This window comes from Planococcus citri, chromosome 2 (genome assembly GCF_950023065.1).
Source record: "Planococcus citri chromosome 2, ihPlaCitr1.1, whole genome shotgun sequence".
Taxonomy (NCBI): Eukaryota; Metazoa; Arthropoda; class Insecta; order Hemiptera; family Pseudococcidae; genus Planococcus; species Planococcus citri.
This window is the reverse complement of record NC_088678.1, coordinates 39,836,278-39,856,297: the sequence shown is the minus strand read 5'-3', so window position 1 is coordinate 39,856,297 and position 20,020 is coordinate 39,836,278. Positions and strand designations below refer to the sequence as shown.

The 20,020-nt window shown below is 32.6% G+C and overlaps 2 protein-coding genes and 1 long non-coding RNA gene across 4 annotated transcripts in view; 2 read left to right on the top strand and 1 right to left on the bottom strand.

Moving 5' to 3' along the window:
- The window catches only part of LOC135835762 (uncharacterized), a 153,829-nt gene that overhangs the window by 46,935 nt on the left and 86,874 nt on the right, over nt 1-20,020 (bottom strand). The window contains exon 4 of the long non-coding RNA XR_010556945.1: nt 13,872-13,961. This is a non-coding gene — a long non-coding RNA (uncharacterized LOC135835762). The remainder of the gene's footprint in view (nt 1-13,871; nt 13,962-20,020) is intronic.
- On the top strand, nt 1,556-10,163 carry LOC135835751 (uncharacterized). The gene is made up of 6 exons (XM_065350164.1): nt 1,556-1,809; nt 7,952-8,075; nt 8,711-8,818; nt 8,969-9,043; nt 9,138-9,266; nt 9,391-10,163. The coding sequence occupies exons 2-6, from the start codon at nt 7,956-7,958 to the stop codon at nt 9,478-9,480; spliced, it is 522 nt and encodes a 173-aa protein (XP_065206236.1). The 5' UTR covers nt 1,556-1,809; nt 7,952-7,955; the 3' UTR covers nt 9,481-10,163.
- On the top strand, nt 14,269-18,698 carry LOC135835749 (uncharacterized). Of its 2 annotated transcripts, XM_065350163.1 has the most exons (4): nt 14,269-14,456; nt 14,522-14,738; nt 18,227-18,328; nt 18,413-18,698. In XM_065350163.1, exons 2-4 carry the CDS (start codon nt 14,664-14,666, stop codon nt 18,581-18,583), a joined length of 348 nt encoding a protein of 115 aa, XP_065206235.1. In that variant the 5' UTR covers nt 14,269-14,456; nt 14,522-14,663; the 3' UTR covers nt 18,584-18,698. The 2 variants fall into 2 exon arrangements, with proteins under 2 accessions (XP_065206235.1, XP_065206234.1); XM_065350162.1 differs by having other exon boundaries at nt 14,269-14,738.

Sequence of the window (20,020 nt, the reverse complement as noted above, 5' to 3'; positions counted from 1 at the left end):
CTGGAAATCGCGAATTTAGAGGCTCAAAATTAAGCCAAAAAGTATTGTTTTCAAAAAATGAATTTTTCACGTGTTTTGATTAATTTGAGGTCACTGAGCACAAAAATGACATCCAAATCACGCCTCGCTGCGTAATAGTCGAGAAAATGCGATTTGCTGAGAAGCGACCTACGCTCGAAAAGGACTCCAGATTTAGACTCGACGACCTCGAATTAGTCAAAAAACGCCATGAAAAATGCACTTTTCGAAAACAATGTTTTATGGCTCGATTTTGAGCCTCCTAACTTGCGATTTTCAGTAAGTATAAAGAAGCGTTATGATGGAACTCTGACTCCGGAAACTAATCTGCTCTGGTAACCCCCCCTCCCCCGACCAAATTTCGATTCGATTGGTAGCAAAAAAAATTTTCCAAAAATGAGAAGGATAGATTTTTTTGCCATCCTCCGTTCATTTTTCACCCAAAAAAGGCACATCTAGGTCACCCTCCGGATATACATGCCAAATTTCTGCCTCCTATGTCAATTGGGAGGGGTGGGGGCATGACATAAGATTTTTCATGGTCAAAAAACATGGTTTTCTCCCCTGAGAATTTCTCTAGGAAGCTGATTTTTGGGTACATAATGCAACTTTTGATTTCTCATCGATTCGTTCTCAGTCTGCCTTTTTTGGTATTTTTCGCCTATCTCAAGCCTCTACCAAAAATTTGGACATCCGTGAATATTAGCCCAAGTCATCCTGACTCAAATTCCCACCCTCAATCCCGAAATCATGATTCAGACTAAAATGTTATCCTTCTCATAACATCGGAAATAAATTTGCCTTGCTGAAAAAACCTTTTAGTTCAGATTTTGATTTGATTTGCAAAACAATGAAAAGGAAATTTTTAGAAAAAATAACTCCTTGTCACGAATCGAATCAAAATTTGAACTAGGGAGGTTTTTCAGCGCGGCAAATTCATTTCCGGTGTTAGATTTCCGTCACAACGCTTCCTTCCACTGGAAATTGAGAATTTGGAGGCTCAAAATTGGGCCAAGAAATAATGTTTTCGAAAAGTGCATTTTTCATGACGTTTTCTGACTATTTTGAAGCCCCTGATGAGCATGAAAATGATGTTGAAGCCTTGCCTCGCTACTTACAAGTAGTTATCGAGAAAAAAATCGCCATTTTCGAGAAAGAAGCGATCGTCGCTCAAAAAGAACCCCAGATTCGAACTCGGCGACTTCGAATTAAACAAAAAACGCCATAAAACGCACTTTTCAAATATAAGTAGGTAGGTACATGAGACGAAAAAATTCTAATAGAGAAAAAAATCGACTAAAATAACAAATAAGTCACCTTTTTAATCTTTGACATATTGGTCAGCAGCGTTGATAATTCGCGCGACGTCGCGCGAACGATTCATACTTTTCGCATTGTACTTAACCGGCTATTCAGTTCGCCAGAGAAATCGAGTTCAAGTGTGCTTGAAAGACGAGAGATTGCGATCGAGCCTCATTGAAAATGAAAGTACTGTTGAAATTAGCAGTGGTACTGGTTGTGTCGCGGACTCGCGGAGCGATCCTAGGCACAGTGGGGGTATCAGCGTTTAGCCTGCCAAGTACCGTACCTCAAGCAAACACACACACAAGCTCGCGCTTTAATTAAACGTCCAGTGAGTTTTATTAATTGATAGATCAATCGCAGTCTCGACATTCTCGGGTTATTTACCCTGAGAATCATGTGTATTTTCGCACCTCAAAAATATGTTCGCAGCTTTTTCGATATCTCATTGGCAGCCCAAACGCTTCACAGCTGATACCGTTATATCTGGTGAGTCTCGTGTGTTTACATATTATTATACCTATTTTAACGTACTTTCGTCGTGAATTAATCGAATTTCGAGTGGATATCGCCTAAAAATGGAGTCCGAAATGGAGATGATTTCATGTACCTTTTTCGACGTTTTGATTATTTTTTTTTTTTCAATTTTGAAAAATATTAGCGAGTGTTTTCATTGTTTTGGATGTGGATTTCAGATCCTCAAATGATCAATTGTTTCTGTCCTAATGTATTTTGCCATGCTTTTGAATGGACAATTTTGTCTATATTATCGTAAAGCTATTCGAGTCTTCGAATGGATTATTTTTTCAAAAGTAACTTTTGGTCCTCAATGGTAAAGGATATTCCAGAGTAAAATAGGTAAAATGCCCCTGTCTTCAGAATACCCCCCCCCCCACCTCACCACTTTGCCAACAATGGCGAAAAAACACTTTTTTCGGGGAAAAAATCATACTTCAACAAGTTTTAAATAAAAAATTTTGAATTAATTCAAAATATACTGTATAGAGGATACATGAGTCTAGCAACGTGAATTTTTTCACAATTTTTTGGCCCCCAGAGGGAAGAATTGACATAAGAAAATTTGAAACGAACCTAATTCTGGTACACTTTTTTTTTTCAAAAATATATCAGCATGAGTACTATAATTGATATTTTTTTCAAATTTTCCCTCCAGGTGGATCATCTTCAAAAACTCAAAAAACACTCAAAAATGTGATTTTACTGTCATGGCCCCACCAAAAAAAGCGATACTGTCAGTGATATAATTCTGCAATTTTGCATTCGAACCTTCAAAAACAATAGAAAACCAACCAACTTCTTGAAGCCCCAATTTTGAGGCCATAGGTACCCCCTCCCCCATTTTGGGGCGAAAGAAGATTGATAATTTAGGTATCGTTATCATATGAATCGAACTCGCTGAACACGAATACTTATGCAGTTAGATTTGCAGTTGGACCTTCCTACGGGTCACATTGGGGGAGGGGGATGCCCAAAAATTAGATTTTTCGTGAAAAATGCTTCATTATAGCGCTATTCACACCATTCAACTTCTTAATCAAGGTTTTTTGAATCACTTTTCAACTACTCGTAGTATAATTTGAATTTGAAACTATCAGAAAAGTTTATTTTTGGTGAGGATCATAATAGTACTTAGGTATCTACCTAGTACCTATGTAGATTAGGGTGGATCGCGGAAAAAAACCAGCAGATTTTTACCAAATTTATGGTTTCATCTTGAAGGAAACAGACTACTTCCCACGCTCGTATTTCATCTCAAGTTGCATAATCCATCCGTCCATCAATGGCACACTCTCGAAAATAAATCACAAAATCAACCTCCTCGTTGTGCGTTTAATTACCGAATAAATTAACAGCAACTTTCACGCTTTCGTAACGCAGCATCCTGGTTTATTTTTTGCTCAGGAGCTGCGCATTCGTTCAGTGGAGAATTTTTTTGAGTCTGAGAAAATGGCTACTCGGTGCAAAACTTTCTTGAAATAGAGGTATTCTCCAATTCAAAGCACATATAAGAGAAAGACACGCTAATAAGTAGTTAAAACACAGGTTCGCTAGCGTATCACGAATATTTACATAATTACGGTTTTGAATTATACGAGAACGTTGACGGAACTACGTGTAGCCGAGCATCGTATACCGCATCAAGCATCACCCTTTTTTATTTTCGATTAATAAGCTTGTCATGTCGCTCGTTGAGAAGAATTAATCGACGATGCAGACGCACGTGGCCATAGTCTCGGATTGAAATCCAAATTGTAGCGCTAAACAGTACTGGTTTTGATCGGATTTTAATTTTTTTTTTTTTATTTTGGTGAATATTTAAAGAACAACTCGAGCACGAGGATTTATGTAATGGCTAGATTATTACATCATAATGATATATCGATCGCGGATACAAATTACTCCGCTTCCAAACCATTCCACGAGCCCAGTTCGGAAATCGAGGCGATAGTGAATTTTAACTTTAGGCCGCCGAACCGGTGGTTATTATATTTAATCAGAGGTGTACGACTGCTAAACTTCAGTTTGCCTTTGCGGTCAGTGTACATTCGTGCGTTATTATAGGTATTATTTACCTATTTGATTTTAAATTAAAATGTGACTGACGCCGCTTCGGCCTCATATTATATGTACTTAAACCTACCTATATCTACCGGTCTTTGTACATGCATCGTTAATAGTTTTCTCCCTTTTTTTATTCTCTATCAAATCTATCTCGTGTCTGTAGCAATTTTCTTCACCGCATGTTGGTTTGTTCAATTTGTACCTCTACACCTAAACCCATAGACCGGGTATGGTAATTTGAAACGTGCAATTTTCCTCCAAACACATCGTTGGCGATGATTTTAGAACGAGGTTAGTACCAATACCAAAGTAAAGTTAGCCATATGTACCTATCTATGTACGCATGTGCGAAATTACTCGTACCTACTCTCATGATGTGGTTGCGATATAAGGACGTCATTTTAACCAGCCGTAAATATAATTTCAATGTTGTGGTTTGAACTTCTATCTCGAGGGTAATTTTATACATGTACGACGTATATATAATATACATATCTACTTACATACACGAAGAGATTGATAGACCGGTGAAATAATGAATAAGCCTTGCATGGTTATTCAAATACCAAGGTGTACATAGACGTACAGAGACAGACGTAGAGTAGGTATACAAATGCATTATGAGCTGCAAATTGATACTTTCCTTCGTCAGACGTACATAATGAATTGAAATGGATTTAATTTACTCGTATGTTTCAGACTTAAAAGAAAATATTTAAATTAGAAGTTACGAAATTGCATAATATTTACTTACTTAGTTGAATGCAAAAAGTAATGAAAAATCATTTGTAAGAAGTATGTATTAAAAAAATAATAATTTTGGTTTCAGTTTTTAAAATGAATACCTAGGTAAATATTTTTCATAATTATCAACATTTCAACAAATTACTCAAATTTTATCATTTTTTTGAAATTTTTCAACATTGCTGAATAATTTTTAAAACCCTTTGGAGTTTTTTAGAAAAAATTTTTGAATCATTTTTTTTTGATTTTTGTTTGCTGTGTTCTGTTTTTGACGGAGCACTAAAACATTTTACCTTTGGCCAAAAAGAAAAAAAGTTTTTTAGAAATATTTTAAAGATTTAAAATCTGAACTTTTTCAATTTTTTAAAATCAATTTTCTGTTTTGATTCTCAACAAAATATTTTTTTTCAGTTTAAAAAAAAATGGATCATAAAATTTCTTTAATTACTTGAAAATTTTTTTTGGGTGAAGTCAGAACATTGTGGAATCAATTTTAGATCTCTTACTGAAACTTTTCCCTCGTCTACTGAATGTTCTAAATTAAATTTTAAAATTTACGAAGAGAATCGAAAAAGATCTGAAAATACAATTTTTTATGATGATTGATCTTATTATAATAAGTATCCGATTTAGAAGTAAAGAATGTTTTTTCAATTTTCGTTATGAGGTAAGTAGATAAATAGAAGAGAGGGAGCTGAAGGATCGGGTCAGAGATCCAATATTTTTTCCACAATTTTCTGACATCATTCCACAACTTTTTTTCTCATCCGATCCATTACTTGAGAAAAAATTGAATTCAAATAATCACACATTTTAAAAATTGAAAACTTTTCTCGTTTTTCTCAAAAAGGCTATACTGATTTCCACAGAAAAAGCCAAGTTGACAGAAATTTTCTGCATAATTTTATAAGCAAAAAATCGTTTAATTATTGTTCAGATATTACAATTTTTCATAAGAAAAAGGAAAATTTTAATGCTTCAAAACACAAATTTTCACATCTTTTTTCTTCAACAACTTCGAATTTCATTCTGGAATTTTAGGAAATTTAGTTAAAGTATAAATGAAAACTAATGCTATTTTTATACAGCATCAGATTTATTTAATAAAACAAAATTTCATTTCAGAAAACTCCTGTAATTACTTGTATGGAAAATACATACAAATTTGAATGTAAATTTTTGATCTTATTTATATTTTATTTTAGAAATTTGATTTTTTTTTTCAAATTTGGTAATTTTACTATTCTTACAGTGAAATGAAAAACTTATTGTTGGGTAAATTTCAATTTCTTTTTTAAAATTCAAAACAAAAATTTCAATTCATTTTCAAAATCTTGGCGATTTTTCTGTCTGCAAAAGATTTCATTTCATTCAAAGCAGAAATTTTTCAACATTCAAAAACAATTCTCAAAAATTTTCCAAAAATGTCAATTTTTACCATTTTTTTAAAATTTGAATTCCAAATTAAAATTAGATCAAAATTTAAAACCCTGGCATTATTTTACCCTATCTTATTTCAATTTTGTAGCGACTAGCAATGTAAAAATTGAGACAAACATTCAAAAAAATTTTCAGCTGATAAAATCTTACACCAAATTTCTTTTGTCTCCGCCTGCAACTGTAAATTTAGCTTTTGAAGAAAACATAATCTTTTGTAGAGAATTGAGGAAAAGCCTGAATTTCCAAGATTTGTGATCACCCTAATCAATTTTTTTTTTCAAATGTCACAATCTAATTATTCAGCCCAAGTTCTCTAATGAAAATTTTTAAAAATTTATTAATTGAACTTCTCTCAGGCGTTGAGGGGTTAAAAAAATTAACAAGTATCTTTTCAATATAATATTTATTCGGATTTTCCAAGTTGTTTTGGTTTTGTATGACCAAAATGTTCCAAAATTCGTTTCAACTCCGAAAAACAAACATCAACTTACTAACATTAATATTTTCAAGTTTTTTTCGAAAATTAATTCATTAGTGTAAAAAGGCTTCTACCTTTTCAATACATTGACAATAGTGAACTTTGAAAACAAAACACGTTTTAAAATTCATTCAAAATAATAGATTAATAAAATGACGAGGCTACATTTCTGTACACTTTTACTAAGCACACTGTTGCTTAATATATCATATAGGCACGAGTAGGTAGGTAAAGGTACTTATAATAAGCCATATATTTCTCATTTTCATGGATTTTTATTTCTCTACTTAAGGATTACGAAACTTTAAAAAAATAAAACCATTTCTCAAGAACCAGAATGGGCTCGCAAATATAATTAGGCAAAGAGAAGCTTTACAAAAATGATGTACAAATTAATTATGCAAGGTTAAAAACCACATACTTGTATCATAATTCTTCCATAATTCTTGTTTACATAGATATAGGTATGTATTTTCATCACGTGTTTGGTTTTTAAAAAATATGAATAAAAACTACACTATTCATGATGCACCTACCTATACGAATTGGAGAGATTTATGAGAGAGAGAGAGTGATGGGGAGGAGAGTGAAGAGAGGGGGATATGACAGCATGGAGGTTCTATCTACGACTCATCGTCGTGTCGTGATCGTCTACGATAATGAACATGAAATTCATATTAATGAACTTATTCAACAGTTGAAGCAACTTTTATTGTAATTAGAAAGAACCATGCCCATTGAACTGGCATTTTTATCTATGTAGTTTAATAGACATAAGGTGCATATAAAATGATAATTACTGACATATCTTCGTCGAGGTTCCACCCGTTCTTCTATATATAGTTAAAACACAGATTAGAGCACAATTTCAACCCAAGAGCTCAAAAAGTGACTTTGCATGAAGAAAATTTCCCATCAATGGACAAATTTTTCGCAGAAATCGTTGTTCAATCGTCCAAGCAGTCCTCATAGACTAATTTTGGCCACTTTTCAAAACGTTTTTTTGAGACCTAAAAAATATGACGTCATCAAGGACACAAAAAATACATCCATTCATTTACTTATCCACAATAGTGTAAAATGGACCCCAAAAGATGCAAACTCAAAATTTTGAAAAAAAAACTGCCTCATTATTCTAGAAATGAAAAGTTTTGAGATGATAGATTTTAGGGTTTGCAACTGCCAGACCTCAAAACTCGTTCAAGTGTCACTCAAAAAGTTGACACAATTTTTAAACCATTTTCATATCAAATTCATTCGCACCTTCTTACCCACCCCCCACCCATAATTGTACCCTCATTACATACTTATAAATGTATAGGTACTTGGACTTGTTATAGATATTCGACGAAAAACTAATACAATTTTCATTTCTTTTTTTTCCAGAACGATGAAAATCACGACCGAACTGCTTTTGCTAACGTACCTAACATTAACCATGTTCTGTTCGACTACGATGGAAGACGAGAAACAACTTTCATTAGATGGCAAATTTCATCAAACGCAAAAAGTAGGTACTTCGTAATATTTTACCTATTATGAAAGTTATTACCGGCGTTATTTTATTATTATTCAGGGATACCCAAAATAAGTTCAAAGGGAAAAAAAGAAATATTTTTAAAAATGCACTCATTAGCGTTAATTCGACTTTAATTACGGTATGAAGTGCCCCATTGCCGTCAAACCAAACCGCCACTGAGTCGTATATTACATAAATGATGTAATAAAGATAATTTTTCATAACCGATTCCATTACACAGGTATTTGGACGATTACGTATCTGACGCGAGACTCGTCGTAAAACTCGCGTCATTATAGTGATGCGCGTATACTACTTCATAATAAAAGACATCATTGTAATACTTTCTCGTCTTATTCATTGTGTAACTGGTAAAACGACCTTGAACAATTAAATGTCGCATCAACTCGATAGCCGAAAAATAACTATTTTTTGGCATCTAAAGTCACACCAGTGTATAAGTTTTGAATTCAAATTGCCTTCTTAACCCTTTATTTATGACAGCGAGATGAAAAATTGGCAATATTTTGTATGGGTATCCGGGCCTGTAAAGGGAATTATTGGTAGAATCTTCGCATGGGTCGAATATTTGGCGATGATTAACTCGTTAATTTGTATTTTTCAAGGAACCCGCGAATGGTAAGAAGACAAAACTGCAATCGAGACTGCAAAGACAAAACAGACAACCAAGGCCGCCAAGCTTATTTGGAGCTGTGAGCTCTCTCCTAGGAGGTGTAAGTACATTTGTATCTAGATGGACTGATGGACCATGAATCAATCTCATAGCGATAGCTACCTATAGATACATGTAGCTGATGTACAACGAGTTCATTCAAAATGTCGTAATACTCATTTATAATCTCTCGTTTTTATGTGGATTTCAGTCCGTAGTTGACACCTTCACCGCGTACAGAAATGTTTCCAGATTAGTACAAGGAGCATTTGCGCCTCCCAGGCCGGTTCGTTGCAATTATCTTTTCACACTTATACGATAACATTTAATTAAAAATTGAATAATCCCTAATGACATCAAATGTGCATTTTTTTTAATAGACTACCACTAATCAAACTGCGCCATCCAATGCGACTTCATTTACTTTAAGACAAGCTTTAGCTTTATTAGGAAAAAATTACCGAGGATTAAGGAAACTATTTGATAAAGAATTTACCAAGGCCTTAAACGTAAGTTTTCTTTCAGATACTCACTTCTGCGTTGTGCGAATTCATTGAATAACTCACGTCTTTAAAAATACAGAACTGCAGCACCTATTATGTTTTATAATTAAAATATTGCGTTTCGTTTCAGGATTCATATGAAAATGTGTACCAATTCAGAAAAGAACTAAAACAATCTGCAAGAATGTCTCTAGAGTTTCGAGGGAACGCAATCAGATGATTTGGATACCTTACCTACACTTTGGTCTCTTCTAGGATAATATTTATTAATGATTTGTAAAATGTTTTATAATTATTTTAAATGATCAATTTGTATCTCCAATTCGTGAATCTACATTCAATTTTTTTGATGAAAAATTGCCATTACCATTTCATCAAAAAATTTAAAGCCACCTATGTATTATGTGAACAAAAAGAGCTTTTTTTAAAATCAAAAAAAATGAATCGTATCTTCTATAACTAATTGACCAAACATATAAATATTTTTAAATGAAAAAAAAAATGAAATTCAGAAAATCTGAATACATTGGGAACTAACAACGCCATATTTTTTTACCATACTTTCTTTCATTATTTTTTTTTGAAAGAACATCATTTTTATTGTAATATATTATTCACTTGTTATTGAAATGCGCAAAGTTTTTTTTTTTTTTTTTGTATCATACGAGAAAGAAGTAAATAAAGTTATTTTACATCAATTACTTATTTTGTAAATACGTAATAGAATAGCCTACCCAGGTATAGAAAATCGATTTTTCAATTTCAATACATTACATACGTATCACATGTATTTTTATCAGACTGACATTGGCGGATTTATTTAAATTTCGCTTTCAAAATTAAAATTTTAAAGATTCATTATTTTTATACTCAAGCATACCTAGATACATAGTTATTAAGAAATTGTTTATTTTTTCATTTTTGGAATTTTCCAAGAATATCTAAGGGAAAATGTCCATCGACATAACATTTCCAGCAACATAAAGAAGCATTTTCAAATTTTAGGTTCAGAAGATCAGTTCTTCAATCATGAGTTACTTACATATTCCTTTTTTTTACGATGTTCGGAAGGTGAAAAAGTTTTCTAATAGTTGGTGCTTTTTTGAGGTTAAAAAATACACAACAATGATAAACTCGAAGAAAAGAATATGAATGAGCCAGCATTTTTTTTAAAATGTAAAAAAAGAAACAAAATTCAAGAACTCGAGTCATCATAAGAAAACTAAAAAAATTAAAATGGATGCAACTTTTCGCATATTATGCATTCATTAAAAATGGAGCCTTCGGAAAAAGCTTCACAACTTTGGTTTTTATCACTGTTTCATAAATGGCTAATGGCTCACTTTCAAAGCATTTTATAAATTTATTTCTTCAATAGGCTCACGTGAAAAAATTGACGTTTGCTGAAACATTTTTCAAACCTAACTAAGACTTTCAGTTTTATTGAACCAGCCAACATTTCAAGCGTTGCAAAACCTAATCTAAATTTTATGCTTTTCTATACCGAACCCAATTTTCAAGTTCTGTCAAACGTAACAAATTTTTTAGCGTTTTCGACCTCAATCAAATCTTCCAAATTTACCAAACCTGCTCAAAATTTCGAGTTCTGTCCAGAGACGGTTCAAAACATTTTTTAGAAGGGGAATTGGAACAAAAATGCCGAATAAAAATTCAAAAACTATCGGAATAAGTAGGCAGGTAACTACCCATTTTAAAAAACGCCGAATGATTTTAAATATCAAGAAACGATAATTTAGTACATAAAATTGGAATTTTTCTACTACCTATTTAATTTAATTTTTCCATTCTGGGAAATTTTTGAAAAGTACAATAAGTAAAATTGGAAGAGAGCTGAGGTTTCGAAAATTTCATAATTCGAAAATTGAAAATAAGTTCATTTTTATGGCTTTAATATTTTCAAATCTTAATAATAGTTTTCAGGAAATTTTAATACTCGTTCTACCAAAAATAGGAGAAATTAAGCCCGAGTATAGTGGGGCGATTGAAAATTGACAATCCTCTAAAAATAAAATAAAGTAAAATTATTTTTGATGCATCAAGTCAATTTTTCTTCTCTTAATATTTAAAAAAATTTAATTTCCGAAGCACAAGGAACATGATTTAGCCCAAGTGAAGCCTGAGTTAAAGCTTTCCGAAATTTATCAATAAGGCTTTTGACGTATTGCGGGTTGCATATCGTTTTGCCTGAACTTTATCAGTTTGGTGGGCATTCTTATGAGTGAGTATAAAAATTTCATATTTTGAGCAATTATTCACAAGGTGTTTTTGAAATGTATAGCTTTTATTTAGTTTTTTCTTCAATTTTAAACACTGTTAAACCATGTAATGGAAAAAGATCCTCTCTTTGTCAAGTTTTAAAGAAGTTGACTAAAACGTCTTTGAACCTCGACAAAGAGCGGATCTTTTTCCATCACAGGATTTAACAGAGTTTAAAATTGAAGAAAAAACTAAATAAAAGCTATACATCTCAAAAACACCTTGTGAAAATTGCTCAAAATATGAAATTTTGATACTCACTGATAAGAATGCCCACCAAACTGATAAAGTTCAGACAAACCGATATGCAACCCGCAATACGTCAAAAGCCTTATTCTGGAAGTAGAAAGTAGGTAAATTTTTGGTGTAAAAAATTGCTAACTTGCCAATCGGAATTTGTCAGAGGGGTTGGAGGGAGGGGGAGAGAGAGAAGTTCCTTTCTTCCCATTCCCTCTCGTCAGGCTTTGGCAAACCTATCCAATTTTTCTAGATTTATCAAACCTAACTTTTCTTTTTTTTGTAGCACATAACCAAACTTTCAAGCGTTGCCAGACCCAGACCTAACCACATTTTACAGTTTCACTGAATTCGATCAAACTTTTGAGCTTTACCAAACCCAATCTATATTAATGTTTTTTCAAATTTAACATCTCAAGTTAGGTCACACCCCACCAAATTGAAGCCTTTTTGAAACGAACAAGATTTTCCAGTTTTGTTAAATCTCTCCCAGTTTTCAATTTCACCAAATTAAATTTTCAACTTTCAATATACTCAATCTACTGAAATGATTGCTTTTGAAAACATAATCAAATCAAATTTTTCCAAATCCATCTAAATTTTTCACTTTTATCATAGATAATTTATCTAAATGTAATGCATTTGCAAACCTATCGTACAACAATGAACTTTTCCAAATTTCATCTGAATTTCATGCTTTTTCGAACCTATCTACATTTTCTAGTTTCGCCAAACCCAATCAAATTTTTCAATTTCATCAATCCCATCCAAATTTCTGAGTTTTTCTAAGTTCAAACAGAACACCTATATTTTTTTATTTTGTCGAATTGGAAAAAATTCAAACTTGACCCATCGATGAAAAAAATTACCTATTTTATTAAATCAAGGAATAAAGTCACTTTCAAAAACCTCAATTGAAAGGTGCTTTTATACACCCGAGAAAAGTACAAAAAGCTCAACCAAAAACATAAACTCTCAAAGAATCCCCTCTCCCTCCAAATTAAAATCCTTCGCGATTTGATATCAGAGCAACTGATCCAAATTAGCAATGAACCTATAATTCATAATTGTTCAAAGGACCTTAATGTGTTATTATAAGAAAGGATAAATTCGCGAGTCTATTATTTAAGTAAATAAAACCCTGATATAAGTCATAAACGTAATTCGAAACATAATACGAATTCATATTCCCATTTCCCACAACTATTAAAAATGAAACCAACCTCGCAGAGTTCACCAAGGAAGTTGGCGATCATCGTGTCCAAGAAAAGAGTTCAACATCCAACCGCAAAATACCTGACTACCTGACTACTTAATCTCTAAGGTAATCAATCCCGCACACTTTTGAAAGCTTTTGTTATCATTTATGTTTGTAATTTGAATCAATGAAAATACAAATTAGCATTGGACAAAAAGGTGATCCTAATGCATCTCTTGCATGCTCGACCTTCAGAATGCCTGATGCGGGCTTTAGGTTCAGCGGTAGCTTTACCGCTATGTTTAATTATGTCCCTACATTCAAGGTATTTTTTTTTTCGTCTAGATAACGTACACTTGTCGATGAGTCGTTATTGTATTTTTTTGATAAATTTGTAGTTATGAGGAAATAGGTTAATTACCTACGATGGAATTTAGCAATGTTTATAATGCGATTACGATATGATGTTTGGATGTCATTGACTTATTCCATTGAATAAGTAGCAGTTTACTGTGTAGTATACCTAATGCCTCTAATTGTCTTCATTAAGTAGGTACCTACTAGCATCAATAATTCGATTACTGGCAGCTTAAATAGACACAAAAATGAGCAATTTTCACCAAATAAAATTTCATAAAATTCATTATTGCTCTTGTAAATGTTAAACATTCTGTCTATAGCGAAGTCACACTTTTCCATTCAACGATTTTCAGATTCAAGTAAAATTCTAAATCCCCTCCTGCTTTCATTCCAAGCCATGCGAGCTGATTTTCTAGTAAATCATCCAGCCAACTTTCAAATCTTTGGAAGAATCCGTCAAGATTACTTCCTCAAGAAGAACACCAAGAAAAATACACCCACAAAAAATGCCAAATTTTACAGAAAAAATTCAAACTTACCGATTTAAAATCTATACTCGAACTCGAAGATCATTTTAATCCAAGACAGGCTCGTGAATCTGGCGGTGAGATAGTTTCTGTAGGTACTTCCTACACAGACATAAAATAATAATAGCTTAGAAAAGTATATAGAAATTTTCGACGTAGTAAAATTACGTCCAGCTCTATCAACAAACCGATCTAGTGATGCAATTCTCAATGAGAAAAAATTGTTAAATTTACTATACACACAAAGGGAAACGTGCATGCGCCAATCGTTATAAGTATTATGCAACCGTAAATATACGATAAATTTAAAAACTCAACTAGAAAAACCAGTTGTGGTAAACGAGATTACGATTTTGAGAGAATTTATTCAAATAAAAAAAAAATATGGCAAAAAGGTGGATATTGTTTTTCGTACGCTTTTAACGGTACGGCCGCCTTTTAGGTCAATGACGATTAAGAAGAATTTTTTTTAAAGGAAACACGTGGGATGATCGACGAACCACAATACAACGCTGGCTGCAGTTTCGGTCTTTGTACAAATTAATAACATCCCGTACCTTGGCTAGATGAATTGACAGATATCGCTAGTTTTGTTAGGTAGGTCTAGGATAAATATTCGCGAGGCTCTCGAACTAATTAAATACATTACGTATTTATTTCAGTATTACCCGTTCGGTTTGCTAGAACGCTAGAGGAAATTTGCCACATTCGTTCGCAATATTCTTAATCGAATAGCTAACTTTTACTTCAAAGAGCATCGTAGACGAATCTCAGACGCGAGTTTTTCTTATTGTTCATGTTAAAATGCGAGCTAATTTATTCGTCGGGGTGATTGTGTTCACGGTGTTTTGGTGCGCAACCGACGCTAAAACTGTATTCGTAAGTAAAATCATTCAATTTTTACGTAATTTTTTTAATCATCGGTACGTGTAAAATATTTTTTTTATCTAAAAATGAAATTAAATTATTATACGAAATTATACCTATACGTGTAAGAAGATTAGACGTGTCAGCGTGCCTCTTATTACTAATGAAACATTGTGCATTTTTTTTCTTCAATAATGACTCATCGTATTTTGAACATAATAGTGTTATGATCCAGGGTCGAATTTCGACTATTTTGATAACTACTCGTATTTAACGATCTAATTATAGTTTAAGGTTTCGATACGTGCACTTATAGGTGGTGAATCAACTCTTAAGGATTAACTTATGGATTACGCAAGATATTATTTACTTCGATATCCGATAGCATTCGATTATAAACCTAACTCATTTGCAAATCATTATGCTTATACAAACAGAAGGTGGGTTTACTGGTTTTCTAAATTATACAAAATGGACGAATTTTTACACAATCCAGTTCGTGTAACTCGGATTCCACATACGTAGCATTTTAGCGGTTTAAAGGAATTATTCATAAAATACCACACAGCACATGGCACACTCTCACTTGAATCCATAAATTCCATTAAATCGTTATCAACAGAACGAGAATTATGTGAAAAGAAATTTACGATATTTATTCAACTGATTAAAAGACCATTTATTTAGTGACTTTAGATTGAATGAACATTGGATTTTAAACAAGAGCAAGTAAAAAAATAAACAGAATAAATTTTTAGCTGGCCAAGTGGTTTTTTTGATTCCTGAAAAGTTTGTGAAAATTTGACTCTAGAGATTCATGACGAAAATACAAAATCCCTAAACTCGCCAGTAACCATATTTTGAACTCCAAAAAAACAAAAATCATTAAAATTTACGAAAACGATGACCAATTTTTAGGTTCAAAAATTGCTACTATGGAGACAAGGCAAAAATCATCTTCATCTACAAGTTCAGCTGAACAGCTGTAGGGACAGTTTTTGTCCAAATCGAGAAAATTCACGCATATTTTTCAAATTTTTGAAACTAAAAATGTCAGTTTTAAGACTGGCGACTGAACATCACAGTTCAGAAGTCGAAATTGAAATCATTGTTATTTTCAAATTCAGCGCCAAATCGCCTATTGTACGTACAAACGAATTTTTTAAAACGAGGCCCACTTGAACTCATAATACTTTAGACTAGGTGCCTACTTAAATTGATATATTTTTCTGCCAGCTGCCTTGATCTTGGATCTATAATTTATGATTGCAATACAAAACTGTCAAAACCGTCTCAAAAGTGCACTTCATGCATGTGCAATAAAGTGCAATTATTATGCTTGAGCAAAAGACCAGATAGTTTGAATACTACGAGTAGTGCTCAGCAATGAAACATTATCAAAAAATTTGTATAGATATGAATTTTTCATTTTTTTGTTGTTTTTTTCAACTTTGAGAGGCTTTATAGGTAACCAACATGATTTGAGAGACTCGGGGGGGGGGAGGTTTTTCTTGAAAAAGTGCTTATTCAGAAAGAATCTGCACATAAATAAAAAAAATTCAAAAAATTTCTACAGACATCAATTTTTAATATTTTTCCCCCCAAATTTGAGGGGCTCCGTGCAAGAGAGCCAAAATAATTTGGAGGTCCAACAATGGTTTTTTCTTGAAAAGGGGGTTATGTAGATCAATTCTAATGTGGAAATGAGATATTTTCATCAAATTTTACATAACTTTGATAGTGATTTTTTCAACTTTGCGGAGCTCCTTACTAGGGGGCCAATGTGGTTTGAAGGGCCGGAGACATTTTTTTCTTAAAAAGTGGATTATTTAGAAACATTTTGGCGCAGAAACAAAAAATTTTCATGAATAGAACTTTTTTTTGATTTTTTTGATTTTTTCTCCACTCAGGGGGGCTACCGGCACCACTGTTTTTACAGATAGGGGAAAAATAAAAAATAGGGAATTATTTTCTCACCTGAGGTCATGTTTTTGGAGGGTAGGAGCTACAAAATTCGATCTTTTCAAAATAAGGTACACCCTAACGAGTATAAGTACTAGGGTGGATCCCCCTCTGCCGTCCCCAAATTGGCGGATCTTGACCAAATTCAGCAGAGGGCTTCATTTGAGTTGAAAGTTACTCAGAAAAATTTACAACTCCAGAACTGTCCTTGGAGGGGAAAATGGGCCTTCAAAAAGGGGGCATTTTCAAAGAAATCGTAGGTTTTTTGCTTCTGTCGCTACCTCCTGTTTTGGGGCGAAAAATGAGCCAGTCCTAAATGAAAGTGGATATATATTTGAGATTCTGCGTGCGTAGATCTATGCTATTGCCGTCAAAATCCAAGGCCACTTTCAGGGTTCTTCTGAGCAGTTGAAATTTTTTTTTGCAAATCGCTCTCATTTTTCGATAAATTCAAATGTTAAAAACGTTTTCCTCGTAAATATTTCGTATTAATTTAGCAAAAATACTGAAAAATATCATTCCTGAAACTAGGGAAATATTTTGGAACGCAGTAGTTCCAATTTTTCTGTCATTATTGCCAACTTGAAAAATCGAAAAAAATTGCCAAAGAACATAACATTTTTTCAATTTTTTGAAATCATCAAAAATGATCAAAAAAATGGCGCCCCTCTGTTCCAAAATATTTCCCCCGTTTCAGGAATGATATCTTTTAGTATTTTTGCTAAATTAATGCGAAATATTTGTGAAGAAAAAATCTTCAAAACACGAATTTATCCAAAAATAAGCAACTTACAAAAAATTTTCAACTACTCACTCTCTAAATTTGAAACAGTGAAATTTCACTGCTTAGCAGTCACGACATTTTGCCTTCTTAAAAGCAGTAGTTTTTTACTGCAAAACAGTAGAAAATCTACTGAATTGGTCAGTAAAAATAATTTTGACTGACTAATTCAGTAGATTTTCTACTGTTTTGCAGCAAAAAACTACTGCTTTTAAGAAGGCAAAATGTCGTGACTGCTAAGCAGTGAAATTTCACTGTTTCAAATTTAGAGAGCAGAAGAATCTTGAAAGTGGTCTTCAATTTATTTCTTAGATTATCTCAAAAACGAAAGTAAATGGAAAATCACCTTAGATGGTGTTTTACTGTTTTTCAGCAAACAGTGAAATTTTTCATGTGCTTATTAAAATTAAGTAAATATTCGTTCAAAGTCAAACATTTATACTCGTATGTAGTTAATTTTTTGCATACTTTTTTTTTTAGGGAAATTGACATTTTTTTAATTATGCTGGAAGAAGATTTTGTTCTTCAGTTGGCAAAACATACGTGATGACCTTTTTTATCAATTTTTTCAAAATTACCCATACCCATCCATTCCTTCACATTAAATAGGCTACTAATAGATGGGTAGTTTCTTTTTCGAAAAGAATTTTCCTTCTTTGCTTTATTAATTTAAACTTACTTTTTATCGTAATAACCATTTTATACGTACATATCTACAAAAACAAATTTCAAATTAATACTAAAATGCACTCTATAGGACAGAGATTCCTTCAGAACAACACCGAGTGACTCTCTTCTTCGAGTAAAGAGACAACAGACCCCAGATCCAACCGATCAATTCTTCAATAATGTCTTCCAAGTAATATTCGATCATTCACGAATTTCAATCTAGGTAGCTGATAGCATCTCAAATCACTTTCAACCATTCATTCCTTCTTTATAGATTCCAATTTCGACGTTAAACGCGGTAAATGAATTAATCAAAAGTACTAGACCAGTTATAAGAAGAGCTCGAGAGAGAATCCAGCAACAATACCAGACATGGCAACAGAATGGCGGTAATGTCAACGGAAACAGATTAAAACCACAAGGACGAGATGCCAATTCCGAATAATTTTTCCGATATTTTCGAAGCATTTAATCATTAAGTTACCTATGAAATATTTCCCAAAGTGTTCTCAAGTTATATATTAATGAATTAATTTAGAATTAAAATGTATCACATAAAAGTGAACTTATTTTCATACTTTAGTATGCAGCTAAAAAATTTTCCATAGAATTTCATAATGTCATTGGGGTATCATGTAGGACACAGCAGGTACGATTACCAAATAATTGGAGTCGTTACAGGGTACTGAGGACAAAAGGAATTGAAACAGCGGTCGCTTCATGGAATCTTTTGAAGTAGCGCCGAGTAATGTTCGGTTTTTGTTCCTTGTTTTTATGTAAGTTTATATCGAGTTGAAGAACGAATCGAGTATCAAGCATCGCTGCCTTGAAATTCAAAGAATAAAGCAACCTTTACGATAAAGGTGTTGAAAACTTTGCCTACCACGAGCTTCATAGAGAAGTTCAATGTAACTCGTGAAGGCGACGGGTTCATATCTAGGAACAATATGCCCAGTAAAAATTATGAACTATTTCGGCACATGAAACCGGTTCTATTTCAAGTAAATGGATATTTTCCTTATTCGAGAATTCAAACTGCACTGTTAGGTGGAAAAGTGACTTTGGTTGCCTATACACTATACAGAAGTTGAACAAAGTACGATTAGAAGAGAAGTGGCAGGCGATACATTGAAAATTTATGATTAATCATAGATTTCACGGAAATTCGGATTATTATGACTTCATGAGCTGTGGTTGGAAATTTTTTAAATACTCGCATAATTTATAAAGATGGACGTTTTGAAAATTTCTTGCAAGGTGTTACTTATAGGTAAATTTGTACTCGAATTAAGAAAGAAACTATGAAATTACTCGTAAAAAGACGAGTGTGCTTGATATTTCAATGAAACGTGATAAAAAGCGCATAAAAAATGCAAAAAAATACATAACGTTGAAAATCATAAAAAATTTATGCTATGTAGTATAACATTTTATAAAAACAAAATAACTCGAATAATTCATTTTTTGACACATTAAAAAAACAGAAATTCAAATTTCAAGATTTTTCAGTGGTTCTCCATACCTCGGTAATATTCCCACTAGTTTTTATGAAATGAAAAAACAAAAATTGAAGCCTAAAATAAATCATGCAAAATATCTACCTACGAGTAGCAATTTTCGAGTTTCCGCATAGAAATTTATTTGTTCCCAACTTAATCTGAAAATTCATTTTACCTTTCTTTTAAAAAAAGGTCACCACTTTTTAAATTTTATCAACTCGTCAGAATAAATTTTTTCTATATAATTGAAGGTTAATGTTGTCAATTTTTAAGAGGTATCTAGAAGCTGCCACTTTCGCTTCAAAAAAAAAAAAAAATGTTTTTCACGCTATTATTATTACAAAACAATAAAGTTCCGGAGGACAGTTTGATTTTGAAAAAAC

Excerpts from the sequence above, each read along its gene's own strand:
- LOC135835751 (XM_065350164.1), top strand. The coding sequence starts at position 7,956 with ATGAAAATCACGACCGAACTGCTTTTGCTAACGTACCTAACATTAACC. Across the intron at positions 8,076-8,710 it reads AATTTCATCAAACGCAAAAA|GAACCCGCGAATGGTAAGAA; the intron begins GTAGGTACTTCG and ends GTATTTTTCAAG. Across the intron at positions 9,267-9,390 it reads AATTTACCAAGGCCTTAAAC|GATTCATATGAAAATGTGTA; the intron begins GTAAGTTTTCTT and ends GTTTCGTTTCAG.
- LOC135835749 (XM_065350163.1), top strand. The coding sequence starts at position 14,664 with ATGCGAGCTAATTTATTCGTCGGGGTGATTGTGTTCACGGTGTTTTGG. Across the intron at positions 14,739-18,226 it reads CCGACGCTAAAACTGTATTC|GACAGAGATTCCTTCAGAAC; the intron begins GTAAGTAAAATC and ends TGCACTCTATAG. Across the intron at positions 18,329-18,412 it reads TCTTCAATAATGTCTTCCAA|ATTCCAATTTCGACGTTAAA; the intron begins GTAATATTCGAT and ends CCTTCTTTATAG.